At 44.0% G+C, this 13,423-nt stretch overlaps 1 protein-coding gene across 11 annotated transcripts in view; it reads left to right on the top strand.

The window, feature by feature from the left end:
- The first annotated feature begins 195 nt into the window (after window positions 1-195).
- PAIP1 (poly(A) binding protein interacting protein 1) overlaps window positions 196-13,423 on the top strand; it is a 32,860-nt gene continuing 19,632 nt past the window's right edge. For 2 of the 11 annotated variants that reach the window (XM_008262176.5, XM_089312769.1), the window contains exons 1-4: window positions 196-478; window positions 1,850-2,016; window positions 7,880-8,065; window positions 12,168-12,280. In XM_008262176.5, the coding sequence (XP_008260398.1) occupies window positions 1,921-2,016; window positions 7,880-8,065; window positions 12,168-12,280 (395 nt within the window). In that variant the 5' untranslated portion in view covers window positions 196-478; window positions 1,850-1,920. Of the gene's footprint in view, window positions 479-681; window positions 1,227-1,530; window positions 1,633-1,849; window positions 2,017-7,879; window positions 8,066-12,167; window positions 12,281-13,423 lie in introns of those variants that run through there. The other 9 variants (XM_089312767.1, XM_017344711.4, XM_008262175.5 and 6 more) reach the window with 9 other exon arrangements.

Here is a 13,423-nt window from a genome sequence, read left to right as displayed (position 1 = left end):
AGCTCATAATTACATAAGTGGCTGGCATTTGTAACTCGCATTAGGTTTTTATTACCACTGGTAAAAGATAAAAATGAGGGGCGAGTCGCAGTGAAAGTGCATTTTCTTAACATTTCTGGGGGAGGTTAGCGAAAAGGGAAGAAACCGAAGCGCGGTCACAGGAGGTGTGACCCTCTGCGATAAGTACCTGCTGCTAATTGAGATGGAGGGGGCGTATTGTGATGCCGTTTCTTCTCCCCGCCCCCGCTGTTAACGGAGCAGGTGGCAGAGTTTCTTCCAAGGCCCCCTTCCCCGCCAGTCCTCGGGTCTCGGCGGGAGCCCGGTCATTGAACACACCTGCGCGCCCACGGAGGTGCGCGTCCGCGAACCCTGGCGCTGGGTCCACGCCCCCTCCCCCCGTATTTTTATTTTCCTGCCATCAACCGTCAGTCTCGCATTTCTCTCCGGAGAACCATCGAGTAGGTCGGGCCCGCCTGGGGTAAGCGCCCCACCACGTCCCCCCCTACCCCAGCTTAGGACTGGGAGCCGAGACGCCCCCGCCGGAGCCCGGCAACGAGCAGGGGGAGGTCCGGCGGCCGAAACGCCGCCGGCCAGGCGGCCCGCTGGGCCCCGGCTGCCGGCCAGCCGCGAACGGGAGGAGCCGCGGCGGGCGCGCCCGGGGCCTCCGGGCCGCGGGGGGCCGCTGTGACCCGCCTTGGCCCCGGTCGCGCCGCAGGCGGGGGAGCCGGGTTTCGGAGGAGAATCGGAAAGCGGAGGGTAGCCGAGGGGGGCGGGTGCTCAGGCAGCCGTCCGCTCCGCCCGAATCGCGGAGGAGCCGAGCCCGGGCCCGCCGCCCTCCTCCTCCATGAGGCCCGAGTGAGGCGCAGCGGCGAGAGCCGGCCCGCGGCGCCTCCTCCTGCGTCCTGCCCCGGAGCGCAGCGGCCGCGGCCCCCGGAGGTGGAGGAGGAGGAGGAGCATGTCGGACGGTTTCGATCGGGCCCCAGGTGCTGGTCGGGGCCGGAGCCGGGGCCTGGGCCGCGGAGGGGGCGGGCCTGAGGGCGGCGGTTTCCCGAACGGAGCGGGGCCTGCAGAGCGGCCGCGGCAGCAGCAGCCGCCACCGCAGCCCAAAGCCCCGGGCTTCCAGCAGCCGCCGCCGCTGCGCCAGCCCAGGACGGCCCCGCCGCCAGGGGCCCAGTGCGAGGCCCTCGCCGGCTCCCAGCGGCCTCCCCGGCCCGGGGCGCTCCCAGGTACGGAGCAGCTCGAGGGTCCCCGTCGTCCTGGGCCAACGCTTTCTCCCGACCCTCCCCCTCCCCACCCCCGACCCTCCGCGCGGGCCGAGGCCTGGCGCGCCGTCTCCTCTCCCCCCGCCCTGGTTCCCCGAAAGCATTCCCCGAGGGCGGCCCGCTTGTGACGGGGCAGGGACGGGCTCGGAACCGGGTTTGGAAGGTGGCCGCTAGAACCCTTTGTGCGCCCCGGCGGGGGGAGGGGCCGGGTGCGCGGTCTCGGAGTTCTGCCGTCCGGGGAGAAGTAAAATCGCCTCCCCCTCCCCAGCCCCGCCGAGCGAGACCCGAGGCGAGCTACCACCTCTTAACCGACTCGCCGAGCCCGAAGCGGGGAGGGGGGGACGCCCTCCCGCGTCCGTTTGGGAGGCAGGTATGTTCCTAAAGGAGCTAAACGCGAGCCTATTGTTCCCTTTGGCTGGCTTTCTGTATACATCCTAGGAATAAGCTTAAATTTCGTGACGGTTCCCGTTTAACTCGTCAAACCCTGGCCCTCCGCAGATGGTTTTTCCATGTGTAGTAAGTCGCTGTACAAAGGAATGAAAGTCTCTAACAACACCGCCCCTCCCCCCTTTTTTTTCCTTTCTCAGAACAAACGAGGCCCCTGAGAGCGCCACCTACTTCACAGGACAAAATCCCACAGCAGAACTCGGAGTCAGCAATGGCGAAGCCCCAGGTGGTTGTAGCTCCTGTACTAATGTCTAAGCTGTCGGCAAATGCCCCTGAATTTTACCCATCAGGTTATTCTAATTATACAGTAAGTATAGCCTTTCCTTAAGACTCTGGGTTAACATTGCTCGAATAATGGTGTTACTGCTTCATTTATCAGTGTTCTGCTGCTTCTGTACTACACATAAAAACACGTCATTCCGACGTGTTTCCGGAGGAAACAAACCTGATTCTGGAATATATTTTGCCATTATAGTCAATGGTATTAGAATGTAAGCTTGAAAGACTTCTTGTCTGCTTTGGCCTCTGTTGCATTCCCAGCTTCTATAGAGTGTAGGCTGAAAACTCAATGTCGTCAGGACATCTTTTGAAACTAAAATGTGTTTCCAGACTTTATGGATACTCCATAGGAGAGCAGCCACACCAAACTAGGGTTTCTTGTTTTTTAATGTTTGTTTTCATTTACTTGGCAGAGAGAGGGGAGGAGAGCACTTTAAGATTTTTTTTTTTTTATTTGAAAGAGCCAGAGGAAGAGTTCTTCTATTTGTTAATTCACTTCCCAAGTAGCGGCACCAAAGTGAGCAAATCTCAAGCCAGGAGCCTCTTCTAGGTCTCCCCCGTGGATGCAGGGGCCCAAGGAGTTGGGCCATCTTCCACTGCTTTCCCAGGCGCATTAGGAGGGAGCTGGATCAAAAGTGGAGCAGCTGGGACATGAATCTGTGCCCATATGGGATGCTGGCTGACGCTGTATGCCAGGGCTTTAACCAGATAGACCATAGCAGCCGCCTAGGGGTAGGGGAGTACTTTCATCCACTAATTCTCTCCCCAGATGTGTGTAACAGCCAGGGTTGGATCAGGCTGAAGCTGGTACCCCACAATCCAATCTAAGTGTCCTAAGTGTGTAGTAGGGACGCAAGTATTTGCTCTCACCTGATACCTCCTGTCCATTAGCAGGAAGCTCAATGGGAAATAGGTGGAACTCAAACTAGGCATTCTAATATGGGATGAAGGCATCCTCAACAGCACCTTAACACCTGTGCCTATTACTTGCCCCTGGTACTTTTTTGAGTCTTGAGAGTATACATCTGGTCTCTTGTTCCTAGTGATAATTAATTCCATTATGTTAAAAAGGTTTCTGGTGCAAGTAACCTGTATACAGAAATTTAAGGGGTTTTGATTAAAATCTTAGTTATATGTAAACATTTTTTTATTTGAGTGGTAAAGTTACAGTGAGAGGGAGAGAGAGATGGAGAGAAAGGTCTTCTATCTTCTGGTTCACTCTCCAAATGGCTGCAGCGGGCAGAGCTGGGCCGATCCAAAGCCAGGAGCCAGAAGCGTCTGAGTCTCCACGCAGGTGGGGGGACTCAAACATTTGGGCCACCTTCACTGCTTTCCTGGCCATAGCAGAGAGCTGGATTGGAAGAGGAGCAGCTTCTGGTGCTTCTGTACTACACGTGGGATGCCGGCACTGCAGGCAGATTAACCTACTCCACCACAGCGCCAGCCCCTGGTAGAAGAACTTTTAAACTTTCATATTTATCTTTGTCAATGACATAGCAATTTTTTAAATTGACCACACATTTCTCTTCAGCAAAAAACGTAACTCAGTTGATGTGTAGAAAGGAGTTTGCTGTGCTAGGTTAACTTAGATGAGTAAATGCATGGGGATTGATTTGTAGGAAAGTAGGGCAGGAACTTTTCAATCAAGTTGAAGAGATGATAGGTAATTCTTAATTATTTATAAGACCTGTCTTACCTATCTTCTTAGCTTTAGTGAAGTATAACCCAGAATAGTGTACATAAGGGTTAGCTCAAAGTTTCACAAAATTGACACACAGGTAACCAGTATCACAGGAAACAGCATCCCCAAAGCCCCTCTGTCACCTTCTAATCATTACCAGTGTATTAGACGAACTCTTTTTGATGTAATAGTTTTGCCTGCTTTCAAAGGTTATGTAAATGGAATCATACAGAATATATTCTTTGTTTCTTTCATTCAGCATCAAAATTAACCCAAGTGTAGCATATAATAGGGAATTTATTCTCAGAGCATGCCATCCCATGACTGGATCACAGTCCATCTGTCTATTGATGAACACTGGACCTCTTCCACTTCTGGACTATTAATAGAGCTGCTATTCCTCTCCATGTCTTGGTTAATATATGCCTTCATTTCTGTTTATCATGTACTGAGGAGTGGAGTTGCTGGGATATAATGTAGCTAGCTTTAGAGCCTACCAAAGAGATTATTCTATTGTATACGCTTGTATTTGATTTCCGATTACGTACTATCTGGTCAGCATTTAATATTTTTCTGTTTAGCCATTCTGTTTGTGTATGGCATCTGGTTATGGTTTTAGTTAGTTTCAGTTGGTATTTCTATTTTTTTAAGGTACAGAGAGGGAGAAACAGATCTTCTATCTGCTGATTCACTCCCCAAATGGCTATAACAGCAGCAGCTGGGCCAATCTGGAGCCAGGAGCTTCTTCCGGGCCTCCTATGCGGGTACAGGGGCCCAAGCACTTGGGCCATTTTTCTTCTGTTTTCTCAGTCCATCAGCAGGGAGCTCGATCTGAAGTAGAGCAGCCAGAACTCGAACTGGTGCCCGTATAGGATGATAGCGCCACAGGCACATGCTCAACCTACTGTGCCACAGTGCTGGCTCCATTAGTTGGTATTTTCTTACAGTTAACAATGGCATATCTTTAATTAAAGATTTATTTTATTTGAAAGGCAAAGTTAACTGGGCAGGAGTTGAGGGGAGAGACAGGGAGAAAGAAAGATCACACATCTGCTGGTTCACTCCCCAAATGACCTGGCCAGGAGCTTCTTCCAGGTTTCCCACATGGGTTTAGGGGCCCAAGCACATTAGCAGGGAGCTAGATCAGAAGTGGAGCAGCTGTGACTTTTAACTATTGCCCATATGGGATGCCAGCATCACAGGCAGCAACTTTTCCTGCTGTGTCACAACGCTGGCCGCTGTATCTCTTTTTTTTTTCATATTCAATAGGAAAAGTTTGAAAAGCTGTATGTACTTGCCAGAGAAACTATGTTTCGACCATCTAGGAATAGGAAAAAGCTTTGGAATTGTTTAAAAAGGTGTAGAGGGGTTGACATGGGGTGAAATGGGCCATTTATTTTATAAAATGGAAATGGGAGCAACTTGGATTCTTTCCAGGATACTGTATTTGGCTGAGAGGTAAAGAGCCATTGGAAGGCTATGAGTAGTTGAATAAACTCTTAAGGGTATTTGCCTTGTAGTATCTACAATAAGTTCCCTGTTTGTTTTCCTTCCTGTTGACTTAGTTGTTCTATGATGGGAAGGATAGTTTTTTTCCCCACATAGTTCTGAACTATTTTTACATAGTTGCAGTGATTCCTCAGGGGTAGAACTGTGTGGTGTTAACCCACTTACTTAGAGCCCTGTCATCTGTTAGGCATTCCCTGCTGTGCTCTCATACATCAGCTCTTTCCATGGTCTGTGTGCACCAGTACCGATTGTGAACTGGAAGCCTCTGTGACCTACAAGGCTATGTCTTGGTAGTGGGTTATGTGTGTGTGTGTTTGAAAATTTAGGTTGTTTTAATTAAATCTCCAACACAAGTTAGATTTTACATGTCTGAGTTTGCTGTTTTCTCCAGAAATCGGTCCACTGTCACAGACTTGCACTTTGATGGAGCAGCAATTGGCTGGCACTGAATATATGCATTCCCTTTAAATGGAGTATGTGACCCCTAATTGCTCCCTGGCTTCCTTCATTCACTTCTAGCCCCTTGAGTTCTATAAACATTTAGGCTTGCAAACCCTGTTTTGGTACATTCTCTAGCCTTACTAGGTTATCCTAATATTTATCCTTGGCCAAGCCTAAGAGTTTCTCAGTCCACTTAGACAAAAGCAGAAGGCTTGCTTTTTTCCCCCAGTGAGGATAAGTTCTTGTAATAACCATAATCCAAAGTTACCCACATTCTTTTATGTATTCAACAAATAATTGAATACTTACCATAAGTCAAACACTGGAGATACAGCAGTGAACGCAATGGACAAAAATCCTTGTCTTCATGGAACCTCTGTTCTAGTCATATCCTTGCTCAGTTTCCAGAAATTCCTTGTTCTGTTTTTAAAAAAAATTTTATGAGAGACAGCTCCCATTCCCCCAGTTTATTCCCAAGTACCTGCAACAGCAGGGCCAAAGATGGGAGATGGGAACTCCCCAGGTTTCCAACATGGTGGCAGGAGCCCTGGGACTTCAGGCATTACCACTGCTTTCCAGGGTCTGCATTAACAGGAAGCTGGAGTCAAAGGGAGAACTGAGTATTGAATTCACATATTCTGATATGGAATGTAGGTGTCCTGGCTAAATCTGCCTTCCTTGTTTTTCTTTTGTTCTACACATGAAATCCATTTCCTAGTACCCCGAGATAGGTCTGCTCTAAGAATGCCGCCTTTTTCTGACAGCTTTTGTGGTAGCCTTTTGCTGTTAACTCTTTCAAAGCTCCAGGCCCCCATACCTGCAGTCCTTCCTCTAATCCTGCTACTAGAATTCCCTATTTTCCATAATTTTTTTATAAGTGAGTTCTGTATTCATCTGTTCCTGCTCATTGCTTCTTAAATAAACTACATCTTGAATAGGCAATCATAATTCACTTGCCTTGGGCCCCTGCACCCCTGTGGAAGACCTGGAAGAAGCTCCTGGCTTCGGATCAGCGCAGCTTTGACCGTTGCATACATTTGGGGATTGAACCAGCGGATGGAAGGCCTCTATTTCACTCTGCCTTTTTCTCTGCAACTCTGACTTTCAAATCTTTAAAAAACAAACAAACAAACAAAAAAACCAACAACTTGAGTAGCTACATGCATTTCTGTCACTGGGGATTAACAGATGACCAGCCTTTAAGATTTATTTTACTTGAGTTACAGAAAGAGGTAGAGACAGAGAGGTCTTCCATCTGCTGGTTCACTACCCAAATGGCTGCAACGGCCGGAGCTGAGCTGAGCTGATCAGTTGCCAGGAGCCAGGAACTTCTTCCGGGTCTTCCACGTGGGTGCAGGGGCCCAAGGACTTGGGCCATCTTCCACTGCTTTCTCAGGCCATAGCAGAGAGCTGAATCGAAGAGGAGTAGCCAGGACTAGAACTGGTGCCCATATGGGTTGCCGACACTTCAGGCCAGGGCTTTAATCCACTGCACCACAGCAATGACCCCAAGAAAATTGTCAAACATCTCCAAGAATATAGAGAATAAGTGAGTCCTGTGGCCTCAACAGTAAACTACATTCTTGTTTCTGTATCCCTTGTCCATACATCCGTTCCCACTCTGAAGAAAATCCTAGTTCTTATTTCATTCATGAATAATATATATGTACATAAAGATTTATTTATTTGAAAGAGTTACAGGGAGGTGAGATGGTGATCTTCCATCCACTTGGTTTACCCCTCAGGGCTGGATTTGGCTGAAGCCAGGAGCTTCCAAGTTTCCCACATGGATGGCAGGGTCCCAAGGGCTTGGACCATTTTCTGATGCTTTTCCCAGGTCATTAACAGGGAGCTGGAGTAAAATGGAGCAGCTAAATCTCAAACTGCTACCTATCTGGGATGCCAGTGCTGTAGGTGACGACGGCTTAATCCACCATGCCACAGCACCGGCCCCAGTGATATTCTTAATGTTGACATTAGCATTGTAGTGAAATGAATTTATACTGTTTGAGCCATCTAGTAAATTTGCCAGTAATGAGAAGACAGCTCCATCCAGGTAAATGGAGATGTTATAACATCATCTGTTGGGCAAGGAAGAAATATGTTTCCATATACTTTATTTTATTAACATAATGAGCTTTATCATATAAAGGATCCTTAAAAATTAAAAAAAGCTGTGCTAAAGATAGGCCAGTTTAAACCCACCTTGTGTTTGTTTTGGCCAGTTACATGGAGTTAACTTTTCTTTTAAAATCTATAGGAATCCTATGAAGATGGTTGTGAGGATTATCCCACTCTATCAGAGTATGTTCAGGATTTTTTGAATCATCTCACCGAACAGCCTGGCAGTTTCGAAACTGAAATTGAACAGTTTGCAGAGACCCTGAATGGTTGGGTTACAACAGATGATGCTTTGCAAGAACTTGTGGAACTTATCTATCAACAGGTAGGTTGGCTGATGGCCAATGATGATCTTCCGATAGCTTCCTTGAAACGGGGATAATGGTTAGTTTTAGAGAAACTGGATTCATCTTCATCTTCTCTGTTCATGGCTGCTGTCAGGTCTGCTTTGTAATAGGTTCCTGTAACTCAGGATGCCAACTAGAGCCAAGTTAGACTACATACTTATCTATGTAGCCAAGGCCCTACACAGGCAGTAAAGAAAGTGTAGAAGGAAAATTGGGACAGTTATGAGGAAGACTGTGCATCACATGATTTTTTCCCTTCTGTTTTTATAGGATCTGAAATCAGTGTACAAGAAACACTGCAATTTTGTTCTGTCTTAAATCATGTAGCATGGGAGTAATTGAGAAACATAAAACTTTGTTTAAAAGAGCCGTACTGCAAAATATTCTGTCTTAATATTTTTGTCTCGACTTCCATTTAAAATATAAGGAATTACACTGTAACTCCTTGAAAGTCTCATGTCAATTGAGATTGTTTTTCACATTTAGTTTTGATCCCAGCATGTTGATCATTGACACACTGATGATATCTTAAGAATGAAAAATACAATATACAACACTGGCATCTTAAGCCTTTTTAGGAAAAAGAAATTTTGAGAGAGACAGAAAGCACCCATCTATTGGTTGATTCCCTTAAATATCCACAATGGCTGGTGCTGAGCTAGGGCTAAGGACAGGAGCCATGAAAGCTCTCCAGGTCTTCTGCGTAAGTGTTAGAAACCCAACTACCTGAACCACCTAAGCTCGGTGACCACTGCCTTTCAGGATCTGCCTTGGCAGGAAGCTGGAATCGGGAACTGTGAGTTGGGAATAGCATGGAAGCCAACTACGTTCCATATTGGAGTGCTTAACTGTTAGGCTAGATGTCTGCTCCTATGACAGTTTTTTAAGGTCAGTGTAAGAATGGCCAAAAAACAATAGAGGAACAGAAATATAAACTTTAGTCCTTTAAGCAAGTATAATTCAAATTTAGAATATGTGAATGGGGCCAGCATTGTGGCATAGCAGGTAAACCCACTGCCTGTGATGCCAGCATCCTATATGGGCACCGGTTCGAGTCTCAGCCACTCCACTTCTAACCCAGCTCCCTGCTGTGTGGGAGACCCATATGAATCCCTAGCTTTGACCTGGCCCAGCCCTGGTCATTGAGGTCATTTGGGAGTGAACCAGCAGATGGAAGATTGATCTTTCTGTCTTTCCCTTTCTCTCTATTTCAAATAAGTCTTTAGAAAAAGAATACATGAATAGATGATAATAGCAAGTTTATATTGGATACTTTTCCAAGTTGATCTAGACTGTTATAACAGTTGTACCAAGATTACCTAGTCAACTCTCAAGTTTTAAGAAATGCTTGTTTTTATAGAACTGCTCTTCTGATTCCTATTTTCTGCCTCAATGGATTAAAAAGGAATATGAAGGAAGAAAATGGAAGAATGTGCTTACCACTTTTTGGCTTTTCTTGTTTCTCTGTTTCAGCTATTCAGTAGGGTGCATGATTATAGTTTTTCAGAGCTGAGTCTATAACCTGATCATTAGTCATTTCTATGATTTTCCTTAAAACCAATTTTTTGGGATACAATCTGCATTTTAAAGTTTTAACATTCTTTAGTTGATAGTACATTGACCATATACAGATTTATCAACAGCTTTTAAATTTCACTGTTGTAAATGAAAATGGAAATTGACTCTTAGCGAGTAACAGAACTAAACAGACACATTCAACTTTGTTCCCTTCCCAGAGCACTAAAAATGACAATATGGGGATTTTAAAGAGGTAGAATTCCATAAGAACAAAAGTAAGGAGGTAAAAGCCTTCATTTTGAAGACTAGAAAGCAGGTGGCTGAGTGGTAACTGTCTTGGCAGACCCAAATTTCAATTCCAGGCCAGTTGGAAAAGCTGAGAATCGCTTTGATTTATAGTGCAGACCCTCCAAAAGGCTATAGAATAAGTATGGAATGATTCTTAAATTGGTAGACAATCTAAAAAATTAGACACTCTAGGTCTGTTTTTTGCATTAAGTAGCCACTAGGGTAAGTTTGATTATAGTCCTTCTCAGGAAGTTAACAAAGGGGGTATTCTACCAATGAGGGAAATTAAACCAAAGGCAAAGATATGAGAACCAGGGAAATGGAATTCTACAGGAGAAAAGCGAAATGAATCATCCAGATGATAGTGAAAGGAGATGTCAAGTTAATAGACACATTCACAGTAGGCCAAGAGGCAGCCAGTCTTCATTGGAGTAGGTCAGAAGGCTCCAGGAAAGATTCCCTGGTAAGATGAGCACACCTGCTGGGTTTGAAAGTATTAAGAAATTTACAGCCTGGTGAGTTTAGGGATAAATCAGTGAGAAGTATATGAAAACAAAGTAAGAAAAATTAGTAACTTAAGGAAAACATAATTGTTACAGAAAAGGAAAAATCAGTGTAATACATGATTCAGCTACAAATGGAAATACAACTGAAAAATCACAATAAAACCATTTTAGGAGATGGAGGGAATGGGAAATAGTGGAATGGGGTGAGTTAGCAGGATGAAAGCTAAAAGCTCGTCATTCATAGTGAGAATCTAGTAATGACATCTAAACTGAAAAATCTCATTCATGGGAATACAGAGGTTAAAACCTTTTTAGCTTGAATTGGAAATGGTTGTCCATGGAAGTAAAATTGGAATGTAGGTGAGAAAGTAGGAAACTGCTGTATGACAGGTTTTGTAGAACTGAAGTCTTAAACATTTTTAAATCGTATGTGATAACTTTAGAAAGAAACTAAAGGACCATAGACATTGGCAGTAATGGGAAGAGTGAGTTTGAATTTCAAGTCTTGTGCCAGCTAAGCATGTATGATGAGAAATCAGTCTGTAAGATCTAATAATTATAAAGCATTTAATGTATGCTAGGCAGTGTTAAGCACTTTACATGTAGTTAACTCATTTAATTCTCAATGAGTGCAAGATATTACTGTTAACCTCTGTATTAAAATATAAATGAGGATAAATGATTTGGCTAAGGTTACCACACCTAGTTAAGTAGACTGGAGGGACATCAGGCCATGTGTTAAATCTAAAATTTGTGACTTGAGCCATTAGTGTCTCTATTAGATGGTAAACTGTTTTCTACTATTCTTTAAAACATTCAATTTGGGCCGGCGCCACGGCTCACTAGGCTAATCCTCTGCCTTGCAGCGCCAGCACACCAGGTTCTAGTCCCGGTCGGGGCACCGGATTCTTTCCCGGTTGCCCCTCTTCCAGGCCAGCTCTCTGCTGTGGCCAGGGAGTACAGTGGAGGATGGCCCAAGTGCTTGGGCCCTGCACCCCATGGGAGACCAGGATAAGCACCTGGCTCCTGGCTTTGGATCAGCGCGGTGCGCCGGCCGCAGCAGCCATTGGAGGGTGAACCAAAGGCAAAAAGGAAGACCTTTCTCTCTCTCTCTCACTATCCACTCTGCCTGTTAAAAAAAAAAAAATTAAAGTCGAACTTCTTGAGTATTGCTTTGACTACATAACAGTCTGATATGTACTGTTAGTGTCTTCGCTTTTTTGTTTTTAATAGCCATTTTGATTTTCTTTACCACAGATGTTTGAAATGTTGTTTAACATACCTGGTATGAGACGCTTTATCACCCTAGCTGAAGCTCAGGGAAGCATCCATAGTCACAAAGCCGAAGGCCTGGGAAACTTATTCTGACCTATTAGACATCAAAGTCTTTGTTGTCTTGCCACTGAAAAGCACCACTGGCCAGTCATTTGGCCGCTGTTCACATGTGTAGTTATTATCATGTAGTTGGGAGTATGCATATTTTATGCAAAAATGGGTTAGCATCAAGAAATGTCTAATTGCCTTCTGGTAGCCTCAGAAATGGAGCAAGGGGAAGAACTTGCATTAAATGTTTTCATTGAACCTGTAATGTTGGGAGGGAGAATGAATTTAAATTTCCTTATGCTTACCAATTACAGATTTGTAGGTTTCTCTATACAACATTGATGGTCAGTTTTGTGAACCAAAATGTGGTTTTCTTTAGAATGTTGCTAAGTGTTTGCATTAATAATGATGTATCTATGTCATACAAAACTTTTCTTTTTAAAAGGCTACGTCTATCCCAAATTTCTCTTACATGGGAGCTCGCCTGTGTAATTACTTGTCCCATCATCTGACGATTAGCCCACAGAGTGGCAACTTTCGTCAATTGCTACTTCAAAGGTCAGTGTGAATATGAAAACTAAAGGAAATCTATTTCTATATGTACTAGAATTTTACCATTCCTCTTTTCTAAAGTTAGAGAAAGTTATAGGGACAATAGGGTGCCCCATTCTTATTTGCACAGTCCTAAAACTAGTCAGATGTCAGTATTTTTAAGTAATGGTCTCTCTTTGGTTTTGTGATTAGAAAGGCTTTTCCTTTCCCAAGATCTTAAAAATGATCACTTACAAGTTTCTAAGGATTTAATTTTATTTAGATAAGAATAAAAGTGAATACGTCCTTTCCTACTTGTTTGAACTATTTATCATATTGCATTTTTGTATTTGGGTTTTGATTCTGGACTTATAGTCCATTTATCACTTATTCTATCCATTTATAATAGCTCTACAAAAGCTCTAATGTTAAAAGTAACTGGTCTGGTTTTCCTTTTTCTTTTTTTTTTTTTTTTTTGGTGGAAGTTTCTTTGCTTGTTTTATCCAATGAACTTTAGAATCAGCGTTTGAAATTATACAACCTTTTTGGTATTTGTTAGGTATTTGGGGGATGATACTTACCTAGTTTAGGGAAAACTAATTTTCTTAGCATTTGCATTGTCTTCAATAAGGTCTTCAATTTTGTTTGTCTATCAGTTCTTTAGTATGAGTTCCATTGTATGGTTAAACTGCAGTGGAACAGAATTAAGATTCTAAATGAAAACCCCAGGGAAAGATTAAGGTTTTGATGAATGTGGTACTTCAGATGCATATGTGAAGGATAAATTATGTTGATAGCACACTGGTTAGCCATTTTAGGGAGGGAGGGGAACAAAATTCCTGTCTCAGTCCTTATACCAAAATAAACTCCAAACATCTCACTTAAAGTAAAATAGGTACTAAGGGGGAAATTGAAAATTAAACAAAGATTGGTAAAATCCTTTCAAGCAAGACATGAAACCAAGAAGTCCTAAAATTAACGAATTTAGTTACATATAGATTAGTTTTGGAAGGGAAGACATAAATTATATGAAGTAAAGTAAAATAGCAAAATTTTATAACACATGACCGTGAGCTCATTTACTTTGTATAAAGAGAATTCTTAGGAGTAAGAAAAAGATTATCTTAATAGAAATATTTGGAAAGGCTTTGAATAGATACAGTTTGGAAA

This window comes from Oryctolagus cuniculus, chromosome 14 (assembly GCF_051225735.1).
Source record: "Oryctolagus cuniculus isolate XC-2025 breed Fujian yellow rabbit chromosome 14, ASM5122573v1, whole genome shotgun sequence".
Lineage (NCBI taxonomy): Eukaryota > Metazoa > Chordata > Mammalia > Lagomorpha > Leporidae > Oryctolagus > Oryctolagus cuniculus.
This window is presented reverse-complemented; position numbering and strand designations above follow the sequence as displayed.